The 26,265-nt window shown below is 42.4% G+C and overlaps 2 protein-coding genes across 7 annotated transcripts; one reads left to right on the top strand and one right to left on the bottom strand.

Moving 5' to 3' along the window:
• Window positions 1-3,104: 3,104 nt before the first annotated feature.
• Window positions 3,105-26,247, top strand: LOC4341293 (receptor-like protein 52). 6 transcript variants are annotated; one of them, XR_010742030.1, is made up of 4 exons: window positions 3,105-3,418; window positions 7,223-7,293; window positions 7,397-7,495; window positions 26,162-26,247. XR_010742030.1 is itself a non-coding variant. In XM_015788817.3 (4 exons), exon 4 carries the CDS (start codon window positions 11,494-11,496, stop codon window positions 13,126-13,128), a length of 1,635 nt encoding a protein of 544 aa, XP_015644303.1. In that variant the 5' UTR covers window positions 3,105-3,418; window positions 7,223-7,293; window positions 7,397-7,495; window positions 11,473-11,493; the 3' UTR covers window positions 13,129-13,316. The 6 variants fall into 6 exon arrangements, 2 of the variants coding, with proteins under 2 accessions (XP_015644303.1, XP_015644304.1); XR_010742031.1 differs by lacking the exon at window positions 26,162-26,247 and adding an exon at window positions 12,742-12,879; XR_010742029.1 differs by lacking the exon at window positions 26,162-26,247 and adding an exon at window positions 10,271-10,664.
• Window positions 3,669-7,129, bottom strand: LOC4341294 (receptor-like protein kinase 5). Its single transcript, XM_015786872.3, is given in 2 exon segments — window positions 3,669-4,277; window positions 4,356-7,129. Coding segments are annotated over 2 exon segments (2,694 nt in total). The 5' UTR covers window positions 6,745-7,129; the 3' UTR covers window positions 3,669-3,972.
• Window positions 26,248-26,265: the final 18 nt, after the last annotated feature.

Here is a 26,265-nt window from a genome sequence, read left to right as displayed (position 1 = left end):
ATGAGAAGGCCCATAAACCCAGCCCATTAGTTTTCTCCTAAAACCTAAAGAGAGGGGAACCGAATCCCACCTCCCCTCGTAGTACCACCACACCTCTCCCTGGCCGGCGCCTCCTTCCTCCCCTCCTCCTGTGTTCGCATCTCTCCCATCTACAACAAATTGCTCTCTGTAGATCTCCACCTTCATACCTTCGATCAAGAAGCGAGAAGGAGGAGAGGAGTAGAAGGAGGGGTTAGACCGGAGTCTCCCTATTGTCTCCTCACAAGTTCTCTAAAGAAACCCTAGGTGAGGCTTATCCCCTTGTTGTATCAGTTGTTCTAGCATGGCTTTAGTGCTTTAATTCGTGGTTCGGGAAGGCTAGAGAAGGAGTTTGGGTAGTTGCGGTTCGGTTTGTTGCAGTTCTGCATGTGGGCAGATTTGCAGTGCTTCAGTGTTTCGATGTTTCGGGGCTCTAAATGTTATTTTCTGTAAAAGTGTATAACTAGGAAGTTGTAGATAATGTTTGGATCTATCTTCTGACCAACGGGAGCGATTTTATCTCAAGTAGTTTAGGAGATATAATTTTTTTTAGTATGACTGTTGATTTTGTGTCATAATCTGGATAGTAGTAGATTGAATTTTTTTTGGAGGGGTTAAACAGTATAATCAGCAAGGCCGCCTATAGACAAAGTTGTAGAGGTTTTTCTTAGCTTTCCATATTGGTAAAGTACACCCTGATTGGGCGAGTAGAACTCCAGTTATGGTTGTTTTAGTGTGGACTGTCTGAAATTCTGGACAGATTCTGAAGCCTACTTTCAAGCGCAAATTAAACCATTTAAATAGAAGAATAAAAATATGCTTTCTACATCAAAGTTGTAGATATTGTTCTGTAGATTTTTAAAATGTATATATTTTCAGTCATAGCCTTTTCATATATCAAGATATAAAGGTTTGAAGCAGCAGTCTTGTGTATAGTCCAAGCGGCGTTCCTTGTTATTGAGTTTTGATGGGATGGGGCAGTAGGTTCACCTTTTTCATTGTTTTATACGCATGTTTGAATGTGTTTGCTGAGGTTTTGTTTGTGATTAGGTGGTGGTCCATCAGATTGTGCATGATACCAATCCTTCGTTGGAGGCAAGTGCATGGCGAACTAATTGTGTAATTCATGGATTGTCTACTCTATCTATTTATTCCTGATATATTTATACGTGATAAGTAACTGCTTATGTTCATATTATTGTTCACGCCATTTAGATTTCAAGTTGATCTTATGTGTACGATGTTATTCTTGTTTTAATATTCTGGATTCTGGTTATGCTTAAATAATTCAAGTTCCCTGCTTGCCATGGATGTGCAATATGGTTTCAATTTGGTTCTTTGAATCTGGTTTCAATTATTCAAGTACCATGCGCAGTCATAGGAGTGCAATTTGGTTCTTTATTCAAGTTCCTGTGGGTAAGCGCTGATCATGCTTACTTGGTTTTGCCGGCAAATACTAGGATGTATTCACTATTGTCCGGGATGGAAACTACTATTTCAATTCATGCCTGCCCGGGATGGAAACTACTATCTTCTTTGACTTGGTGTTTGAAAATATGTTTCCTATCAAAGAAAGAAAGCCTTTTGTTCATACTTTATTGCCAATGATGTGTATATGTGTTTTGTAGTTCTATATTGTACTTGCTGAGTATTTTTATATTCATTCTTGTGTTTTATTTGGTTTTAGGTACATATTGAGACCGACATGCATGGGCGGGAAGTAGCACCCTTATATACACATTTATCTGCACACTATCAAACTGTATTGCCTAGGTCCATGATGATACTTAACTATATCATGGTTTGGTCTTGTAATAATCTTTTAGATTTCTAATAGTTTATTCCCCATGGATTATAAGGATGGATCGCATTGTGGGAATGATATTGTTATTAGTTTAACTTATAATTGCTTGTCGTGGATGTCCGTATTTAAGGGGAGACTCTGCCGAAATTTCTAATAACTTTGGAAGTTAGTGGTTTGAGTGATTTTTTGGTGTAACACTCTAGGTACGTGGTTACCTGGGGTGTTACACCACTGGAGCACAACTAATACGTTTAAGCTTCACCCGAAAAGAGGGTAGAGCGGATCTGAAAAATGAATTAGAGTGTGGAACGGGATTCAGATTGCTCCATATAGCTCTGCTCAAGGCATCACTCTTATAGTTAGATTTAGATGTTGAGCCCTCTCAAACGGGCCATAAGGATAACGGAAAATTCCCTTTCAGTCACCGTGATCATTGGCTTAATTTTAAATTGCTATTCTCCTTCTAAGAAATTGATTAGCTAAAAGTACTTGGATTTACATTGTGGTTGGTGTTTCTTTTTTTAAAAAAAACAATCTTTTATAACTTTTATATACCAATTAAATTAACAGTATAAGTACTCCATATGTTAAGTCTTATGTACGTATTACTATTAAATTCATATTTAAAAATACTAACATACGGTGTTTATTTTATAATCACTGATAACAATATTCATAAACAATTTTTCCAGACGAGCCCATCTCCAACTTCTAGGCGGCGGACCATAATATCGTCTGCCCTGCGATAATATTTATTAAAAAGATACTTTAAAACAATTAACTAAAATCCACATTTTGATCATGTTCTGAAAAAGAACATATTTTGATCACTATTTTTAATTCCAGCAATAAATGTCCTTCTACTTACAACTGTCTATCATCTTTGAGAGTGCGGTACGGAACAAATTTTGATTTCTAGCCTAAAAAAAACAATATATTCCCTCCGTCCTAAAATATAAGCATTTTTATAATAGTAATAAGTCAACAATTTTTAACTTTGACTATTAATAGCAAAAAAAAATAAAAAAAATCAATCATGTAAAATTGATGTTACTAGATTTATCATTAAACAAAATGTAGCTATTTCTAACATAGTATCATGTTCCAAAATAAAAATATCTCTCCACATACCTCCTTTGGAATGGTGATTTGATTTATGCAACCATGTGATCGATTTTGGGCTAGCTAGTGATGCAATAAATATATGGGCCGACAGGTGTTGCTTTCCGGGCCCATGGCCCAAATCCTCTCTTGATTAGGCCCATCACACGACTCACCCCACAATCGAGATGAAACGGAGGAAGCCGCGGCGCGCCGTCGCTCGCCGGCGCCGCCACGGTCCGGGGGACGGACGTCGGCCGGCGCGCGCGCCCGTCATGCCTCCGCCCCAGGCGCCCCCGCGCGCGGCCTGCGTCTCCACTTCCAAGGGCTCTTGCCGGCTGCCCCTGTCGGCGGCGGGCGGTTGCCCTCGCCGTTCCCCTCGACCGGCGGCGATTTGTGGCGAAGAAGCTCCTGTCCAGGTGAACAGCAAGCATCCTTTCGGCCGGCGCCTTGGTCTATCTGTTGGTGTCCTGCCGCCGACGAAGAAAACCCAAGGTACTACTAGTACTTTTCTGTTCTGTTGGTGCTACATCAAAAAGATTTTTCATGTTTCCTCCATAATTATGTGTTCTTTTTTTTTTCTGCAATTTCTTATGTCCTCTACTTTGTGATCAATATGAGTATGGTTTGGTTTATCATGTTATCCTGAGTTACTGCTAGAATCGACTCTTTCGGTTAGAGTAGCATCTTTTGGAGCTAAAAAGATCAAAGACAAATGCAGTGCACAGCTCATTTACAAGACTGGTTCACTAGAAATATTCTACAGTTTATTACTTTGTATATGGGGAATAGTTGGCGCAGTTAAAGTGAAACCCTCTGCTTCCATTGCAAGTTTGGAACTGCTTCAGACAGCTTTTATGTTTTGTAGTTCACCAGCTATCGATAATATACAACATGTAGTAGTAGTACCCTTTTGGATAAAACATCGAACATGTTAAGCATTTCAAGACTTGTATCAAACATGCCTTTTCTTCATCTTTGTGTTGATCTCTAGCATTTGACAACATTCTAAATTCAGATAATATGTGAGCTGCATGCATGGTTTTTATTCAGCGTTGTAGGACCTGCAACACCTCCTTCATTGAAGGTCTTGATAATGGCTTTGCTCCTGTGCAAATTAGTCCTAGCTTGAACACTAATTGCACCTCCTGCAAGTAGGCTGGATCTTGTATGTCTCCATCAATTACATCAATTAATTGGAAGTCCTCATCTTGAAATCGCCTCCATGCCTATTGTGCCAAATTCTCATACCCACCCCCACCATTCGCAAACCTCCCTGTTGTCAGCTCCAAGAGAACCACCCCAAAACTGTAGACATCAACTTTCTCATTGATTTTTCTCGAGCTTCCAAACTCTTGAAAAAAAAAAGGAGAATCAATTGAGTAAGGCCATCCTAGGGAGTTTACAATAAAGGAAAATCAGAAAATTTTACCTGGTGCCATGTATCCAAATGATCCGACCATTGTTGAGATGGACTCTGGCTCTCCGGCTTTAGCCAGCGCACGGGCTAAACCTAAATCTGCAATCTTTGCCTTGAACTCATAGTCCAATAGGATGTTGCTTGGCTTGACATCACAGTGAGCTATTGGTGGAGAACAATCATGGTGCATGTAGCAGAGCCCTCTTGCTGCGTCTATGGCAATTGACATCCTTCTTGGCCAACTTAATGGTTCATTGTTATTACGCATATCTTTCTGATGCAACCATTGGTATAAGCTACCATTTTCCATATACTCATAGATCAGCACTTTTGATTCAGTGGATGACATAGAACTAAGCAACCTGACAACATTGGCATGCCGGATGGACCCAAGAATCTCAACCTCAGCTTGAAAATGCTTTTCCAGCATATTGGACCGGCTCCGATCACTAACTATCTTCTTGGCAGCCACAAACCTGTAACTGTTGTTATGAAGGCATATCTTGTATACCTTTCCTGAACCACCACTCCCGATTAGATTGTTATCAGCCAGACCACAGATAATGTCTTGGTAATTAAAATTGATGTTATGAAATGCTGTCAATTTCCACCGCGGTGTTGTAGTATTTTCGTTTTGTCTTCTGGGTAACACTTTTATCCTTAGTAATCCAAACAACCATATCAGTAAAACACTAGTAAGACCAAGGGCAAGGAAAATGATCAAAAGTCTGTTCTTCAAGTGTCGTTCATTGCATACTGGATAGTCTGCAAAGTGGTTGGACGAGCACAGCCCAAGATTGGACAGGAAACTCTGTTTAAATTTTTCATTCTGCAAGAGAAGCGGAATCTGGCCAGAAAATTGGTTATCAGAGAGATTTAGAAAAGTTAGGTTCATAAATTCAATTTCTGGTATAATAGGGCCAGAGAATCTGTTTTCTGAAAGATCTAGGACTCCAAGTGACTTTAGCCACCTAATTGTGTTTGGGAGTCTACCTGAGAATTTGTTATTGCTAAGGTCAATTTCTACCAGATTTGATGCCCAGTTGCTAGGCAATCTGCCAGATAAGTTAACCTCTTGGATCTGTACCTCGGTTAAGCCAGCTGGAAACGTTCCTGAGAAATTATTATTGGAAAGCCAGACATAATTCAAACTGTTACATCTTAAGAGAGATGCTGGAAGCTCACCGGAAAACATGTTGGCTGACATAGAGATATAAGCAAGGGCCCCCTTAGAGCAAAGACCCTCGGGTAACGTTCCAGAGAAATTGTTATAATGGGTTTCCAAATTAAAGAGTAAAGAATGCTTCCCCAGTTCTTGTGGCAGGATGCCTTCGAAGGAGTTTTGGAAAAGCTGCACATTAGTAAGTTTTGGGAGCAAGGCAACGCTATCGGGGATTGAACCAGTGAAATGATTGTTGGACAAAAACAGTCTTTCTAGTTCCTCAAGCTGACCGATATCCTCTGGGATCTGTCCTGAGAGGTTATTCGATGAAACATCAATCTCAACCAAATTTGTTGATTCAATTGGCGCATTAATCTGGCCAGACAGGTGGTTTGCATATAGTTGGAGGGTCACCAGCCTCTTTAGACTCCAAATCCAACTAGGAATCGACCCACTGAGGTGGTTGCCAGATAAATCAAAGAACATTACATTGTTAGCCTTTGACATAGCAGCTGGAATTTTGCCAATGATATTCATTTTACTCATGGATAAGTATTCCAGGTTTGTTAGATTTCCAAACTGTGGATAGATTGGCCCAGAAAGAAATGGATTGTCACCTAGGCGCAGAACTCGAAGTGCTGAAATATTCCCAATTTCTGCTGGGTAGGAGCCGTTAAATTGGTTTGCATCAAGGTATAGATTAGTAAGCACTTTAAGCTGGCCGATTGAACTAGGGATGTTCCCTGATAAACTATTCGATGCAAGGTTGAGATACACAAGCCTTGGTGATAGCCGATCGATGTTGGATGGGAGAGAATTAACTAAAGTGTTATATGAGAGGTCTAGATACCGAAGGTTTGAACAATTGTAAAGAGCTGTAGGGAAAGAACCTGAAATGCTGTTGCGAGAGAGATCGATGTGTGAAAGTTTCGTCAATGAACAGATAGCCGCTGGTAAGTTGTTGAGTCCATGGCCAGTAAGTGAGATTCCTGTAACAAAGCCATCTGTGCAATTGATACCTGGCCAATTACATTGATCTTCGTATATGACAGAGCTCCAATTCACGGTCACCGAACCTCCCCAGCTTCTTTCAAGGCTTAGGAGGACGGCCTTCTCATCATCCCTAGTGATTGTTTCACAATTGGAATGGAGGAACAAGCAGGTGAAGAGAAGCAGAGATTGTGCTAGGAGGATAGTATGAACAAGGTGGGGATTGTCCATGGCAGCCACCTTGCCCATGTCGTTAGGCAGTCAAGCTCTACTTATATGAAAAGAGAAAGCAGGTCATATTCGATCCATTAATTTATGACTTCCTGGTAGAAAATGTTGCCAGATTGGCTGGAAGGACTGGTTCAATAATACAGCACAGACTTTTCCATTGACTAGGACTCTTATTGCCTGCACGCCTTATTCTTTCTGACCTTTTAAGTATTTGAATGATTTGTCTATTCTGTGATGATCTGTATCTTTTTGTAGCTTCTGTCACACAGGATTTCCTTTTGATGAACTTGTACAGCGCTTCTGTCTTGTTAAGGCACCTAATTTAGTCCTATGGTTCTTGGAGTATGTCTGACGTCATTCTTGACCTTGTTTATGCTTGAAAATATATGGTTGTTTTATAATAAAAAAACTTGTATTTTTAATCCAAAAGGTGCTGAAATACTTGATATATGCTGCTACCTTTAAGCTTTTGCCATGTTTGAATGCATTCAAGCAGATCACTGTGTCCTCAACTAAGAGCTACCTTCCTGTGCTTGAGATCTTAAAGATTCCCCTTCATATTACGCAGTAAGTTGGTATGTTGCAATTCATTATTCATTGAAATAGCCAGGGTTTACTGTCTTACGGATCTCCTGATTGACTTTGTTAACCACTCTCTGTTTCTTGGAAGGTGTAACTAAATGCAGCTGCATCGTGCGCCACTCTTCCGATTTGTAGCTCCAGAATACAAAAGAGGGGCGTTATTGGATCTCAAGACTTGCCTCACCTGGTAACTATAATCACATTCCCTCCAACACTTTCTTAAAAAGGTTGAGAAGATATCCTAAGATTGAGTATTTACTGAGTTTATATTGAATGTGGCGAAGGTTTGAACGATGGCAAAGAACTGTAGAAAAAGAACCTACTTGCTCGTTTTAAGTTATAAGTTGTTTTGACTTTGGTCAAAGTCAAAATACTTTAAATTTAACCAAGTTTGTAGAAAAAATAGTAACATTTTCAAGCTAAAGCAAATTTATTATGAAAATATATTTAATTATTGATTTGATGAAACTAATTTGATATTATAAATATTACTATATTTATCTATAAACTTAGTTAAACTCGAAGCAGACAACTTATAACCTGAAACGCTGAAACGGAGGGAGTAATATACTGTTGTGAGAGAGATCGATGAGTTAATTATGTGCAGTACGTGGCACTCAAAGAAGACTTGCAGCCTAGTCAAGGTCTACTTACACTTTATTTTTTTTAGTGGAAGGTCTACTTACACTCGGGTGCTTCCTTTCTGCTGGCCCATTACACTCGAGTGCTTGCTTTCTGCCGGCCCATTACACTCGAGTGGTCGATCTCCGTGGCCCATTAAAAAAGGAGACCGTTGGTTGATTTCTGACAAAACAAAAAGTCCTTTTCGTTTCCCTCAACTATGGGTTAAGTTTCATCTGTGTTCCTCAACTATGAAAGCGGGTATGAATGTTCCCCTCAACTTATAAAACTAGTACAAATCGAGTCTTTCGGTAGTATTGAGAATGGTTTTGGCTAACGTGACACCTACATGGCTTCTCCACTTGGTTTTGTCCCATGTGGCACTAGAAGAAAAAAAACCAATGGGACTCATATGTTAATATTATATTACCGTATAGTTCACCAACTGCAGTCCTACACTTACATACTTCATTCATCAAATCGAGCGACACGTTATATCCGCATGCAAACGGACGTGTCTGATCGCTCCCTCACGGAACCCTCTCGACCCCTCCCTCTTACTATCCCCATGCCAATCCCCTTACTTCCGTTGTCCCTTCACACTGATCCCTCGAAACCCTTGGCATCTTTCTCTCTCCAACACTTCAGCTCCTACAAACACTATGATGCCACCAGACATCCCAGATCACACCTATTCCAAACCACTCAAGTTTTCTGTCTGCCACACAGGCTGACTCTGGAAACAATTCCCATCCCACAAACCAATTTCACAAAGCATTTACAAACAACACTACACTAAGAGAATCACCTCACATTCACCCTTGACCGTGGGCACAGTTGTTCGAACATTTTAAACTCTGCAGAGGTTGTACGCTTTACCCACACGACACGAAACTGACACCGGTCACCCCTCGGCACCGAAAGTTCATTGCAAGGTCCTTCCAAAGCTAGTTCACCAAAATCCCATGCCACATAGTCGGTCGAGTCGCATGACAAGCATCATGCAAGCCCAGCCATCGTCTACTCAGGGTACACTAGGGATGCTCGTACACCTATCGGTACCGCATCGCCACAATAGAGGCAGGCCCACATACGGCCAAAGATCTTATTACACACAACTTCGTCTCCTCATCCCCTCTGTCCCACTACAACTGGCTTACAAGATAATCATGGACTAACTAAGTACTTTTCCAGGGGTATCCCACAATACTCGTGTGGTCGCACTATAAGTTGCTCGGATGGAATTTCCAAAGGAATCAGTCCTTAACGACAATATATAGCCAACCACACAGGCTCAGCCTACATATCATCAGGGTTCGCAAACTAGCTTTATTTCACAGATACACCGACACTAAACATTAGGTTTTGAATAGTTGATTGGAAGTCCATGTTTACCACACGACAATACAATCGCAGCAGGGCTAAGCAAAACTAACTCGACGATCATACCGGTAGGGTAAGACATCGGCACGTTATTTGTGGAGCTATCTAGGACATGTTATTCAATACCCTACATAATAGAAATGCGACTAATAGGTAGGTCCATCGGATGAGTTCGCAAACCGAGGCCAAATTGTTTAGCGTGTAACCTAGGCATGCATATTTACAAACAACATAATTTTGCACATATAGGGGGAAATATAGTCAAAGGTGGCTTGCCTTGGTCCTGCAGTGGTTCTTCCTCGTCAAGAACAACTTCTGGAACGTCCTCAGGATCGGCAACTATGCGCGCAAAGGAGAAAATCAACATGAAAGCTAGTAAATTAGCTAAAACATAGCAAAATAGAGGTGACATTAGATAGATCTCATTTTTAGAAAAATTATGGAAGTTGAACGGAGTCAATCGAAGTTATGGTTTGCAAGATATGGATTTTTGAAGTTTAAATGATTTTATAATAAAAGGAAAAGGAGTTTCTTTAATTGCAAAGGAATATTGCTTGCGGAGCCCGCTGTTAGCGGCCGAGAGGAGTCGGCGCACGGTAAACCAGGTCTACCGAGTGCGTGGTGCGGCGAGGTGGCAGACCCAGCCCACGGTCCATAGCTAGCGTGTGTGGGACCCGGCGGCCAGAGACCGTGTGCGCATGGACTGGGTGCGCGGATGGATGGATTGGGTGGGGCCCACATGTAATCAACTCATGGATTAAGGAGAGGTTTAATTAGAAAATTAGTATAATGGGGCCCACGTGTCATGACAATAGAGGGGGATTATGAGGGTGATTATTGTGCAAATATGATTAAGGAGTGTTGGGTCTGACATGTCAGTGTCTCACGGCCTCCTCTTCTCTTCTCTCTCTATTTCCCCTTCTCTCACTCTCAATTCCCCTTTCTCCGTCCCACCAAGGCCAAGACAGAGATGGCGCGGGGTGGCGGTCGGCACGGCGACGGCGGCCAGCATGGGGCGGCGGTCGGCGTGGGGACGGAGGAGGGCGGCGAGGTGGAGGAGGTCGTCGCGGGCCTGGCAAACTCCAAAATCTAATCAGTTCGTGATCAGAATCGCAACTACCTGGCTCCTATCGGTGATTCATGTAAGTATACAGAAGAGTTTCGGAAAAGCGGCGTTCACGTGAACCCTTTTCCGCGAACGTTCGTGCAATAGCTTTTTCGGCTGGAGATGGGCTGGACTTGAGAAGGGTGAGCTGTGCAGTGAATAATAATAGAGCAAGAACATTCCTATGTATATAGGCAGTAGGCAGTGATTTGATTACTATTCCAAAATGAAAATTTTAGGAGAGAAAATTAAATCTAATCCAAAATTAAAAGATTTGATAATGCCTTGCAACATATGAGTAATCCTAAAATTTAGTCCAATGTACCATTTACTCTTATCGGTATGATCTACCTCCACCATCTCATTCTTTGTTGGAATGCTATTTGTACCTTATTATCTATACTCCTTTCAAAAAACTTCAATAGTGGTGGTAGAGAATCTGCCACCCCACCTACTCCTATTATAATTTTTACATATTACCCATTGAACTTGTTAATATTACATGACAACTAATGAATGGATAGAAACATATAAAATCAATGAATGGATAGTCATATATAAAATTAATGTGGATAGAGAAATATGGATAACGTATTTCATGAAAAATATAATTTATTTATTTTAAAAAATTGTGATATTTTTTCTTTATTTGTAGGAAAGCACGAACATTTAGCTAGTTTGTTCGGAAGGTGGAGTTGACTCAGCTCTTTGCACGGAAAATAGAGCGGTCTATTAACACGTGATTAATTAAGTATTAGCTAACTTATTTTATGAAAAATAGATTAATATGATTTTTTAAAGCAATTTTTTTTAAAAAAAACGTGCAGTTTAGTAGATTGAAAAAGCAAAACAAGGCAGGCAGAGGAGTTGGGATGCACGATAACACTGTCTAAGATAGCTAGCTTAAGAGTAAGTGCTCGCCGCCGTGGCTAACACTCCACCCTGCCATGAGTGGTGGGCCCTCACCAGCGACTGCTCCACTTCATTTCAAGTCACGCACTCACACACACGTACCGATTATAACTGCCGAGCCGAACAACTTTTGCCTCGATCAGGCCGCCATTTGCAAGGGAACAATGTCGAACACTTGCCTCCTCCCAGTTGTAATCGGCGGCGTCCTCCTCCTCTCCGCCGGCGAATGCAGCTCCCAGCTCGCCTCCGGCGACCGCGACACGCTCGTGGCTATCAGGAAAGGGTGGGGGAACCCCCGCCGCCTTGCGTCGTGGGATCCCGACTCCGCCAGCGACCACTGTAGCTGGGATGGGGTGACGTGCTCTGACGGCGGCGGCGGTGGGGGGGTGGTGACGGAGCTATCCTTGTCTGACATGAAGCTCACCTGGACGCTGCCCGCGGCGATGTGCGACTTCGTGAACCTGACTCGGCTCGACCTCTCCAACACCGGCCTCCCCGGCACCTTCCCCGGCGCGACGCTCTACCGATGCTCCCAGCTCCGGTTCCTCGACCTCGCCAACAACACCCTCCACGGCGCCCTCCCGCGTGACATCGGCAACCTGTCCCCGGTGATGGAGCACCTCAACCTGTCGTGGAACAGCTTCTCCGGCGCCGTGCCGCCCGGGGTGGCGGCGCTCCCGGCGCTCAAGTCGCTGCACCTCAACAGCAACCGGTTCACAGGGGTGTACCCGGCGGCCGAGATAGGCAAGCTCGCCGGCCTCGAGTGCCTCACGCTGGCCGACAACGCGTTCGCGCCGGCGCCCGTGCCGGTGGCGTTCGCCAAGCTGACCAAGCTCACCTATCTTTGGATGTCAGATATGAGCATCATCGGCGAGATTCCGGAGGCGCTCTCCAGCCTCACTGAGCTTACGCTGCTCGACCTGTCTTCGAACAACCTCACCGGTGCAATTCCGGCCTGGGTGTGGCGGCATGAGAAGCTCGAGTGCCTCTACCTGTTCAACAACAGCCTCACGGGCGAGCTGCCACGCAACGTCATGACGGAGAATCTGATTGAGATCGTCTTGTCTATGAACCAGCTCAGAGGAGAAATGTCGGAGGATTTTGGTAACCTCAGGAACCTCACTTTGCTTTCTCTTTACATGAACAACCTCACCGGCACGATCCCGGCGAGCATTGGGCTGCTTCCCAAGCTCAGCACCATCTGGCTGGATAACAACAATCTCTTCGGCGAGCTGCCACCAGAACTCGGGAAGCACTCACCGCTCAGCAGCATCGGTATCTCCAACAACAACCTCTCCGGTCCGCTCCCGGAAACGCTATGCGCCAACGGGGAGCTCTACGGCATTTACGCCTCCAACAACAACTTCTCTCGCAATCTCCCGGCTAATCTCGGGGACTGTGTTCTGCTGCAGGAACTCGTGCTCGACAACAACCGATTCTCCGGCGACTTCCCGGAGAAGATATGGCTGCTCCCAGAGCTAGAAATTGTAATGATACCGAACAACTTCACCGGAGTCCTGCCAGCCGTGCTATCGTCCAATATCCAGCACATTGAGATGGGGAACAACATGTTCTCCGGCTCTATCCCGAGGACAGCGATCGGTCTGCTTGTTTTCACGGCGGAGAACAACCAGCTGGACGGTGAGCTCCCGGCCGACATGAGCAAGCTCGCCAACCTAATTGAATTGAAAGTGCCTGATAATCGTATAACTGGTCCGATACCTGCATCCATCAAGCTGTTGCTGAACCTAAAAAGTCTTAACTTGTCTGGTAACCAACTGATTGGTGCCATATCTTAATGTTCCTATCTCTCTCTGTGCAGTTTGCAGTTGTGTCACTGATATATGAGCCATAGCAAAGTGGGTCCACATGTTAGTGACGCAACTGCAAAATGTATAAAGTCAGAGGATCCACTTCCGAGTCCGGATTTATACTTTGTATGCTAGGTCATCAACCAGCGCAATATATATGATCATTATGTTTTCAATTTTTTCTCAAGCTTCCAAATGATTGTACTATCAAATCTATTATATTATTAAAGGAATAGAAAAAGGAGCCTCCACGTTCGCTGTCATGGCCTAGAAATTCTCACATGAATCGGAGAAAAAGAAAAAGCAGAGTCCATATAGAAATAAAATTTAGAAATAGCTGAAATTCGAAATTAAAAAAATAAGGAATATTAGAAGGAGACTAGAGTCCATATAGAAATATAATTTAGAAATAGTTGAAATTCGGAATTTAAAAATAAGGAATATTAGAAGAGGAGACTAGAGTCCATATAGAAATATAATTAGGAAATAACTAAAATTCAAAATTAAAAATAAGGAATATTAGAAGTAGAGTATAGAGTCTATATAGAAATACAATTAGAAAATAGCTGAAATTAGGAATTAAAAATAAGAAATATTAGAAGTAGATTATAGAGTACATATAGAAATACAGTTATGAAATAATTGAAATTCAGATTAAAAATAAGGAATATTAGAAGTAGAGTATAGAGTCTATATAGAAATACAATTAAGAAAAAAAATAGAAATTCGGAATTAAAAATAAAAAATATTGGAAGCAGAGTATAGAGTCCATATAGGAATTTAAAACTAACTAAAATTTGGAATAAACATAATAAAATTAAAAGTAGAGTTTAGAGTCCATATAAAAATACAATTTACAAATAACTAAAATTCGAAATTAAGAAAAAACATGGGAAGAAGAAGTTAAGGTCAATATAGGAATACAATTTAGAAGTAACTGAATTGAAAAATTAAAAATTAAAATAAATTCTGAAATTCAAAATTAAAAATTAAAGAATATTGAAAGATGTGTTTAGAGTCCACATAGAAATACAATTAGAAATAATAAAATTCAGAAATAAAAAAAATAATATTGGAAGAACAATATAGAGTTTATAAAGAAATACAATTTATAAAAAAAATCAGAATTAGAAAAAAAGAAATATTAAAAGATGAGTCTAGAGTCCATATAGGAATATATATAATTTACAAATAACTAAAATTTGATATTAAAAATAATTAATAACTAATACGTATATAAAATATAATATGGATATTACACATTAGTATTAGTAGTTTTAATATATTTGAATAATATAATGAGAAAACATATGCTATTATATGAGAGAAAATATAATGATGCTAGCCACGCAATCTGCGCGGGCCACCATGCTAGTTCAAAATAATAAAAACACAAGTTAATTTTCACTTCGAGCCATGCCTCCTAAGGCTCCGATCATAGCTGAGATACTCTGGACTCTAGCTTTCGCGAGTGGATGGACTCAAAGTCGGCCATGTGTAATTCTAAAAAAAAAAAAAAAAGTCGGCCATCTTTACTTTGAACTCAAAGTCCAATCCCGATGAGGTTATTGTCTGTTAGTCCATGAATATTGTTATTTAGTCCCACGTGGCAGAGTCCAACTAAAGCAACTATTCAGTTAAGAAGCTTATTAAGAAGGACGACGGTGCGTTGCAACGAGAAGAAAACACGCGAGAAATTGAGGAATGGTGGAGAAAGATTTACATTATCTAATTAATTGAAATAAAAACATTCCATTTCCGGAATATTAGGGTTTTTTTAAGTAGGTAGATATATAATTAAATTAGTTTACAAGTAAAGTAAGTGTGAGAAATAAAATAACATGGTTAGATTTAACTTTTATTAAATTCTTCGTATTAATTACACTCTTTGAAATTTTCTTGAAATTTCTAGAGCTTAATAGCTAATTTTCATAATACAAACATTATTCCAGCATTTATTTAAAGAAAAATCCTCCTTTCTCTACATGCCATTTTCAGCCCATTTTCTTCTTCAGCCCGCAACAGAGCCGGCCCGCTTTCCTCAGGCCACAAGCAAGCGTTCGGCCCAGGAAGCAACCAATGTCTAATTGACCTCCCCCTACTCCTCTTCTCACTTACCGTTTGGGCCGTAATCGAAAATCTAACCATGTTTTGTGTTGGACCGCTGGCCAGCGCATGGCCAAGCAATGCTGCAGTCCGACGATGGAGGTCGGCCCGATGCTCGATTGATCTAAGCCGTTCGTTTTGATAGACGGCTCAGATCAGTTCTGAATCAATCAGAACCCTAGTGCCAAAAAAAACCCTAACCTTATATTCATTCCCACCACCCCCCTCACCACCGGCCGCCTCACCCCACCGGCGGCGCCTCTACCCCTCCCCTCCCCTAACCTACCCCCACCAGCAGCGGCGCTCCCTCTTCCCCTCTCCCGCCCGTCTCGCCGGCACGGCTGTTACTGTGAAAACACGGCCACCTGGGAGATCTGCTTAACTCCAGTGTAAGTCTAAGGCTTGCCTCGAGTTTGTTAAGGGCGTGCCAGCTGGTTTGATCCTGCAACCAGCAAGGAAACAACAAATAGAATCAGTCAGCTGATAGCCGATCGGCCGATAGGCCGATAGCAGATCGTTGGTGGTCTCAGCTGATGGAGTTAGACCAAATCGGCTATAGACTGAATAGATCAAAGAATATAAAACCCTAAATATGCCTCATCGGCTGTAATATTGTCTATCAGGATTGATAAAGAGGTTTAAGACAATATTATGAAAATAGCCGATGCAACAGTATTTAGAGCAAGAAAGCTAATGTACTAACTAATACTCTAGTACAGACTTATACAAGCAGATCAGTCTATATAAATATATTGAACTATGATCGGTTAGTAGTTTAGATAGCCCAGCCGATACCAATATAACTATCTAGGGTGATCTGTCTATATAAGTGGCAAATATAAATGAAACAAATAAAGAAACATGTATATTAGGTAAGATCGCCTGCTCTATCTATGCCTTTTGTTCTTCAGACAGATCTTCAATCTTGGCGGGTATGACGTTGTCTTTAACAATGTCAGTTATTGACGGTGATGACATGGTTGAATAATGAAACTCGGTCCTATCGGGCGTGCCAAAAGCATGTTGATGTGAAAACATGACGGCTTGGGAGATCTGCTTAACTCCAGTGCGGGTCCAAGGCTAGGGTTGAGTGTGTTAAGGGCGTGCCAGCTGATTTGATCGTGCAATCAGCAAGAAAGAATGAAAGTAGAATTAGTCGACCGATAGCCGATCGGCCGATAGGCTGATAGTGTATCGTTGGTGGTCTCAGCCGATGGAGTTAGACCAAATCGGCTATGGACTAGATATATCAAAGAATAATAAACCCTAAACATGCGTAATCGGTTGTAATATTGTCTATCAAGTTTAATAGATTGGTTTAAGACAATATTCTGAAAGTAGCAGATGTGACAGTGTTTATAGCTGGAAAGATAATGTACTAGCTAATACTCTAGTACAAACCTAAATAAACAGATTGATCCATATAAACATATCAAACAGAAATCAGGCATGATGGTGTAGGAATCTAGCCGATACTGACTAAAGCTTGATATGCTTATATAAAACGATCTATCTAAATAAGTGGTGAATGAAACAGGGAGTAAACACATGCATATTAGGTAAGATCGGTTAAAACCCGATTACTATCCTTATTATGTCTAATTGTAGGCTAGTTTGCATGGTTCTAAGCATGACTAGGGATGATACATCTCAAAATGACATTACTAAAATTATGTTGAATGTATTTTCATGTATCATGTGTTTTCTCTATTCATATATTATTAGAAAATTAAAGATCAAATATATTTTTATACCATGTCGATGTCCTTTATCTTCTACTTAGGCTTCGTTCTATCTAGCTCATTGGTTGAGCTTGTCTAGGGCACATCAAATCATGTAGGTCATTAGCGTAAAATTAATCCAGTATTAAATATTACATACTTGAAGATGGATTTATTTGATTTAAAAACTTTTATATCAAAAATGAATCATATGAAACTTTATATAGATTGATTAATTATCAAATATTCTAAACTTGAAAATATGCACCATGCATTTAGCAATTTGACAAACGTGCTCACGAATAAAAAAAGGAAGTAGCCAATATGATAAGCACTTTAAAACTTAATCTTAAATTTATTACTTATGTATAAAATGCTTAAAATATAGTATATAATATACTTGGTCAATCAGGAATAACCTAATATATGAATTGGTCTTGAATCGATCATTTCATTAGCCCCCTCCTTTTTATTAGCATGTCCTAAATTTAACTTCAAAAGCTGGGTCTAAAGTAAAGTTGCGGAGCGGGTGTGACATCCTGGTCCAATTAGGATGAGACCATGTGAGCTGTGTGTGCTTGTTTATACCACATTGCTAGTTTAACAAGAGTAGAGCCAACTTATAAGGCCTCTTCACTCCAACCATACCACTTCTGGGTTAACCCTTTTACACGAAGTGAGGACGAAAGTATAAGTGGAGTGATATATGTAAGTGGGCCTACCCGTCGGATGGGCTGACTACGCGGTTCTGGAGGGAGGTCTGTTACAAATTAAATGGTATTAGAGCCGACCCTCGCGGTTGCGCATAACAGTCAATGTGCAGGCATATGGTGCATGCACTGGACGTACAGACGTGCGCTAATGGGGGGGTGTTCCTGGACATTTGCCTATATGCCTATGTGACTACATGGGTAAGTTGAACCGATGGGGACGTCGGGTCCTTGAAGTGCCTATATGCCTATGTGACTACATGGGTAAGTTGGACTGATGGAGACGTCAGGTCCTTGGAGGGGGGGTGTATGTGACATCCTGGCCCTTGCTAGTTTAGCAAGAGTGGAGCCAACTTATAAGACCTCTTTCCTCCAACCATACTACTCCCGGGTTAACCCTTTTATATGAAGCGAGGATGAAAATGTAAGTGGAGTGATACGTGTAAGTGGGCCCGCCCGTCGGATGGGCTGGCTACGCGGTTCTGGAGGGATATAAGGCCTCTTCCCTCCAACCATACCACTCATGGGTTAACCCTTTTACACGAAGCGATGACGAAAATGTAAGTGGAGTGATACGTGTAAGTGGGCCTGTCCGTCGGATGGGCTGGCTACGCAATTCTGGAGGGAGAGCTGTTACAGTAGCGAAAACACAGCTCCACCTCCCACGTCATTTTGTGAGAGTATTTCAGCCAGTTTCACTCTCTTAGGGCAATAGCAGTGTAGGCCATGCATTATCGGAACTTTGTGCGTTGAATAGGCCTAGTGAAGATTTGGGTCACAACTCCCATAGTGCTAGTTGCCTCGGTTTTAAGTGGGCCCAAGTTCATTAGTACTACTCCGTAGCAGACAATAGCCAAAAGCCAGTGTCGTTTTGCCTGTTGCGCAGGTGAGGAACGTGATACCTCATAAAGACCTGCGCTACCAAGTTGGGAACCGACCCACGACGACGTGTTGCAGCGAATCCACGAGCCACGTACTCGCACTGTGAACGGTCTTAGATGGAGCTACCTACCACGATATTTTGTTAATAGTATTTTAGCCAGTTTGGCAGTTTCACTCTCTTATATAGAGCTGAAACTATTTAGTTGGGTTCTAGCTATAAGGAAGATGGAGCTGGACTGAAACTCTACCCAACATTCGCCAACTGCTGCTGCGCTGGTTTGTGAAAGAGTGAACTATCATGTTTCACAATTTTCAGCATTATAGAAGGCTCCGGAAAGCCATCCGGCCCTAGAGCTTTGTCCGACGAGAGTTGATGGTCTGCATGCACTGTTGAAATTATAGGCATATAATGATTTAATATATTCCATAAATAAATCATGGCATTGCATATGTATACTAGCATTAACACATCATTAGATCTACATATGTAAACTAAGCAGTAAAACATGAACAGATCAAATATGTGCAACATATTGAACACGTACCGAGGTGGTAGAAAGACCGGCTACTCGGCAGGAACTTTTCATGATTGCAGGCATCTACGACGGCGCGCAGCACGTGAGCGAAGAGGAAGACGAACCTTCGCGGACGAACAGGGAGCAGTCGCGCTAAGCGCTTCCCAAAAACCTTATTGCCGCCTTCTCCCAGTGTAGGACGTCGAAGCAGAGGTTCCGGAGACCTGCTCTCCCGATCGCCGGTGCACGCCGCCCAGCGGGATGGAGTAATCTACGAGCGACGGCGCAGCACACAGTAGGAGGCAAACCCTAGATTGATTTTGCGTATGTTGCGTGAAGACGGCAGGTCGGTTTATATAGAGAAGGGTCGTTTGATTAGGGCGCCCGCACGATCTCCACTGCGCGTAACCGAACCGGATAAGTCGCGCGTAACTTATCCGGACTCCATGCCGTTTTCACGCACCGGATTTTTTGGAATGTTTCCAAAACAAAAACGAATCCGAATTTGCAGCAAAACAAAACTGCAAAAGGAGGCTGCATCTGCGCAAGGTGAGGAACCAATTTTTGGCGGACCATTCGACGCGTACGTCGTGCACGCGCGCCGCCTGCCCTGCCCTGCCCTGCCCTGCCAGGCGAGGCGAGGCGAGGCGAGCGAGCGCGCGCGTGTTCCCCCTCTTCTCTCGACCACACATGCTTCAAGTGGCTAGGAGGGCATCCTCCCTTTCAAGGAGGTCCCCCTCTCCTAGAATAAGCAAGGTGGTACTAAACTCCACATGCATGCCATCCCATGAGGTGGGCTTTTGTGATTTTCCAAAGAATTAATCTTCGAGTGGGCTAAGACCCATCCATTAATTCCAACAATCCCCCACCAAATCTCAAAATCCCACTGAGATTTGCCTTTTCCTATGTACTGTTTATATACCAGCGGTTCGATGGAGACCGACTAAGGTTGAACATCCATCTAGAACTCCAAGCTACACTTACTCACAACTTGAACAATGGACTACGCCTTGAATTGCAAGTCTTGTGCAAGCAATTTTCACTCAAAGTCTTATCTGGTACTAGACCGTCTATAGACTACCCCTCGGGTGGAGCGTATAAGTCATACTCCTAGGTCTTTAGTAAGCTTCCTAGAAGATTCACTCAAAATCTTCATAGACTGCGACCAACAGTCAAGCTCACAAAGGTGAGTTCTTTCAAGAATGCTCTGCTGGACAGCATCTTCGCTAATTAAAGCCAACAGAACTCATTAAGGCATAGCCAACCTGCCTTGCAGCTCACGAGAGTACATGCATCTTCACTTAGAGAGGGTATATATCGGTACTCTCCTCTAGTTTACTAATGGTTTGTTCTTCCCAGGATCTAATTCACGGGATCTCCGATCACATAGACTGGTTACCACCATAGTATAACTCACATGGGTCTCAAACCCATCTCCTTCGATGCATTGTCTATCACATTTCGTGATAGTCCCTTCGTGAAGGGATCTGCCAGGTTTCTAGTTGTTTGGATGTAATCCAACGTTATAACTCCGGAGTTTCTCAACTTCTTGACAGACTTCAATCGTCTTTTCACATGTCTAGAAAATTTCATATTATCCTTAGAACTATTCACTTTGACAATTACCGTTTGATTGTCACAGTTCATAAAGATAGCCGGCACCGGTTTTTCAACAATAGGTAGATCCATTAATAGATCACGCAGCCATTCTGCCTCAACAGTAGCAGTATCCAGTGCCGTCAACTCTGCTTCCATGGTTGACCTCATCAAAATGGTCTGTTTGCAAGACCTCCACGAAACAACACCACCACCTAGTGTGAAGACATATCCACTAGTGGCTTTGATATCATCCACATCAGAGATCCAGTTAGAATCACTATATCCTTCCAGTACCGCAGGGTACCCAAAATAGTGAAGCCCCAATTCCATAGTACCTTTCAGATAGCGCATTACTCGCTCAAGCGCATGCCAGTGATCATCTCCTGGATTAGAGGTAAACCGGCTCAACTTGCTCACAGCAAAGGAGATATCAGGCCTAGTTGCACTAGCCAGGTACATCAGCGAGCCAATGATTTGGGAGTATTCCAGTTGATTCCTAGCAATTCTCTTGTTCTTGCGAAGCAACAAGCTAGGATCATAAGACGTTGGAGAAGGCTTACTATCAATGTAGCCAAAGCGATTCAAGATCTTCTCCACATAATGGGACTGCAAGAGTGTAATCTTATTCTCACCTCTAATTAGCTTGATGTTTAGGATAACATCAGCTACTCCCAAATCCTTCCTATCAAATTTTTGAGACAAGAATGATTTAACCTCATTTATCACCTCAAGATTTGTCCTAAATATCAGTATGTCATCAACATATAAGCACAGAATAACTCCCTCACCTCCACCATGGCGATAGTATACACATTTATCTGCCTCATTGACTGCGAAGCCTGCAGATGTCAATGTTCTATCAAATTTCTCATGCCATTGCTTAGGAGCTTGTTTCAGACCATACAAAGACTTCAACAATTTGCACACCTTGTCTTCTTGACCTTCAACTACAAACCCATCAGGTTGATCCATATAGATCTCCTCATCCAGCTCTCCATTAAGAAAAGCTGTCTTAACGTTCATTTGATGAACGAGAAGACCATGTGAGGCTGCTAGGGAAAGTAGCACACGAATTGTGGTCAATCTGGCAACAGGTGAGTAAGTGTCAAAGAAATCTTCGCCTTCTTTCTGAGTATAGCCCTTAGCAACAAGCCAAGCCTTGTACTTTTCAATGGTACCGTCAGGCCTCAGCTTCTTTTTGAACACCCACTTGCACCCCACAGGTTTACACCCATAGGGTCGCTCTGTCACCTCCCAAGTTCCGTTAGTGATAATGGAATCCATTTCACTACGGACAGCCTCCTTCTAGTAGTCTGCATCAGGAGATGCATATGCTTCTGAAATTGACTTAGGAGTGTCGTCCGCGAGGTACACAGTGAAATCATCACCAAAGAACTTAGCCGTCCTTTGTCTTTTACTCCTTCGAGGAGCTTCACTGTCATCCTCCTCAGTGACATGTTCATGTGTATATTCAGTTTGTTCTGGTGGTGTGATTGAACTGGGAATTATTTCAGAAGGTTGACTAGAACTACTATGTGTATCCTTCATTGGGAAAAAGCTCTCAAAGAAGGTAGCATCACGAGACTCCATAATTGTACCAACATGCATGTCAGGTACCTCGGATTTAACTATTAAAAATCTATAGGCAATGCTGTGGTGAGCATATCCCAGAAAGATATAGTCCACAGTCTTAGGTCCAAGTTTGTGTTTCTTCGTTATTGGTACATTGACTTTCGCCAAGCACCCCCATGTGCACAAGTAAGAAAGTGATGGTTTTCTCCCAATCCATATCTCATATGGTGTTTTGTCCTTATTTCTGTTAGAACTCTGTTTAACACATGATTCGAGGTCAACAATGCCTCCCCCCACCATGCCTTAGGTAGTCCCGCGGTGTCCAACATGGCATTCACCAAGTCAGTCAGTGTGCGGTTCTTCCTTTCGGCAATCCCATTAGACTCGGGAGAATAGGGAGGCGTCCTCTCATGTATAATCCCATATTCCTCACAGAATAAGTCAAACTCGTTTGAGAAAAACTCTCCACCACGATCAGACCTAAGTCTTTTTATCTTTCTGTCAAGTTGATTTTCAACTTCTGCCTTATAAATTTTAAAATAGTCTACAGCCTCGTCTTTCGTTTTCAACAAGTACACATAGCAAAATCTAGTAGCATCATCAATCAACGTCATGAAATATCGTTTTCCACCCTTCGTCAACACCCCATTCATTTCACAAATATCTGAATGTAGGAGTTCTAGAGGTGCCAAGTTTCTCTCCTCAGCAGCCTTGTGAGGCTTGCGAGGTTGCTTTGATTGCACACAACTATGGCGCGTATAACCTTTGACAATGGAAAACTTAGGAATTAAACACATGCTGGAAAGCCGAGACATCAAGCCAAAATTAATATGACATAAACGTGAGTGCCAGACATTAGCCTCATCATCCACACTACCACAAATATGGTTCACAGACTTATTGCAGAAATCAGAAAGGAAAAAACGGAACAGGCCTCCGCACTCATAACCTTTACCAATAAAATATCCATGTTTAGACACGGCTACTTTATTAGACTCAAAAACCAACTTAAATCCGTCTCTAGTCAGACGGGAGCCACTAACAAGATTCCTGTCGATAGAAGGGACATGCTGCACGTTCTTCAGTTGCACGATCTTTCCCGAAGTAAACTTTAGATCTACCGTGCCAACACCATGAACAGAAGCATGTGACCCATTCCCCATTAGGACGGTGGAACCCCGTGCGACCTGATAAGAAGAAAACAATGAGATGTCAGCACAAACATGTACATTGGCCCCAGTATCAACCCACCAATTAGTAGACTGATTAACTGAAAAAACAGTAGATAAATTACCATACCCCCTTCCATCTCCAGTGTTGCCAATGGTCACATTAGCAGACTTAGAAGTTTGCCCTGCAGGTGCCTTCATCCCCTTGCGCTGTGGACACTTCCTAGCTAGATGACCAGGTTGGCCACACACAAATCAAATCCTCTCATCCTGATTAGGATTGTTGTTGTTCTTCTTCTGCTTCTTGAAGTTGGTGGTCTGCTGAGCTTTGTATTTCCCCTTGCTCTTGTGCTGGGCCTTGTGCACAACATTGGCATTGGACTGCCCACCATCGCCCTTATACGCAGCATCTTTTTCCTGAGCTTTCTCCTCAACATCAAGAGATGCTATCAACCCCTCAACAGAGTATTCCTGTCTCTTGTGTTTGAGTGCAGTACCAAAACTTCTCCAAGATGGAGGAAGTTTCGCAATAATGCACCCGGCCACAAATTTGTCGGGTAAGACACACTTAAGGAGTTCGAGTTCCTTAGCCATTGTTTGTATCTCATGAGCCTTTTCGACTATAGAACGGTTGTCAGCCATCTTGTAGTCATGAATTGCTCCATGATATACAGATCATTGCTAGCATCAGTAGCACCGAATTTAGTATTCAGTGCATCCCACAACTTCTTAGCGTCGGTCATATGCATATACACCTCGACCAGACGATCGCCAAGAACGCTAAGAATGCATCCCACAAAGAGAGTAGTGGCTTCCTCGAATTGCTTTTGCTGTTCAGCAGTAAGAACTCCTTCAGGTTTGCCAATACTCACCCAGAAGCATTTCATAGCTGTCAGCCACAAAGTGACCATGATCTGCCATCTCTTAAAGTGCACACCGGTGAATTTATCCGGCCTCAGTGCATCGGCAAAATCAGCCATAGTAAAATCACAGTGCCTATAATAAGGTTTTTGGATTGTTGAAATTATAGGCATATAATGATTTAATATATTCCATAAATAAATCATGGCATTGCAGATGTATACTAGCATTAACACATCATTAGATCTACACATGTAAACTAAGCAGTAAAACATGAACAGATCAAATATGCGCAACATATTGAACACGTACCGAGGTGGTAGAAAGACCGGCTGCTCGACAGGAACTTTTCGTGATTGCAGGCGTCTACGAAGGCGCGCAGCACGCGAGCGAAGAGGAAGACGAGCCGTCGCGGACGAACAGGGAGCAGTCGCACTAAGCGCTTCTCAAAAACCTTATTGCCACCTTCTCCCGGTGCAGGACGTCGAAGGCAGAGGTTCCAGAGACCTGCTCTCCCGATCGCCGGTGCACGCCGGCGAGCGGGATGGAGTAATCTACGAGCGACGGCACAACACAGAGTAGGAGACAAACCCTAGATTGATTTTGCGTATGTTGCGTGAAGACGGCGGATCGGTTTATATAAAGAAGGGTCGCTTGATCAGGGCGCCCGCACGATCTCCACTGCGTGTAACCGAACCGGATAAGTCGCGCGTAACTTATCCGGACTCCACGCCGTTTTCACGCACTGGATTTTTCGGAACGTTTCCAAAACAAAAACGAATCCGAATTTCGGAACGTTTCCAAAACAAAAACGAATCCGAATTTGCAGCAAAACAAAACTGCAAAAGGAGGTTGCATCTGCACAAGGTGAGGAACACCATTCGACGCGTACGTCGTGCATGCGCGCCACCGGCCCAGCCCGGCGAGGCGTGCGAGTGTTCCCCCTCTTCTCTCCACCACACATGCTTCAAGTGACTAGGAGAGCATCCTCCCTTTTAAGGAGGTCTCCCTCTCCTAGAATAAGCAAGGTGGTACTAAACTCTATATGCATGCCATCTCATGTGGTGGGCTTTTATGATTTTCGAAAGAATTAATCTTCGAGTGGGCTAAGGCCCATCCATTAATTCCAACATGCACACCTCCCATCCGCTGGTTTCTTGCAGTTTTAATGCTCTTTAAAAGGACTTAACAACAGAGAATTTCCCATATTTCCACGTCAATTTATGTTTACAATTTTCTTTGAGCTCAATGGCATCGCATTTGTACCTTATATTACTCCAGACAATCAATTTTTCCCCACCCCAGCGTTCCTGTTTCACTCTGAGCTTGTGTATATAGGCCCTGTCTAGATCTCACTCTAAATTTTTTCACCCAATCACATGAAATGTTTGAACATTAAACGTTTGAACACATGTATGAATGATTAAATATAGGTTAAAAAATAACTAATTACATAGATTGCGACTTTGCGAGACGAATCTTTTAAGTCTAATTACTCCATGATTTGGCAATGTTGTGCTACACTAAACATTTGCTAATGATGGATTAATTAGGCTTAAGATGGATTTTGTAATTAGTTTTTTTATTAGTGTCCGAACACCTCATACGATACCCTATATAATACCCGATGTGACACACCAAAACTTTACACCCCTGGTCTATAACACCCCCATAGCCAAGCAACATGACAAACTTCTATGCTAGTGTCGCAAGTTTCTGTGCTTTCTATTTTACAGGTTGCATTCACCTACAGCGTATCATGCTGTTGCTTTCCATTCAATACTACTTCAGAGATTGCATGTCACCATTTACATTAGTCGATTGATTGCACGGCACTCATGTTTTTTTTTCTTTTTTGTTTTTTGTTTTTTGTCATCCTGAGTCAGCTGATGAGAGCTTTTCAACTGAGCATTACAAGGTGATAATGGTAGCTAAAAATTTCCACTGGATTTAACTCGTCAGGCATCACAAGGTGAGCACTGGCAGTACT

Source organism: Oryza sativa, chromosome 6 (assembly GCF_034140825.1).
Source record: "Oryza sativa Japonica Group chromosome 6, ASM3414082v1".
Classification (NCBI taxonomy): Eukaryota; Viridiplantae; Streptophyta; class Magnoliopsida; order Poales; family Poaceae; genus Oryza; species Oryza sativa.
This window is presented reverse-complemented; position numbering and strand designations above follow the sequence as displayed.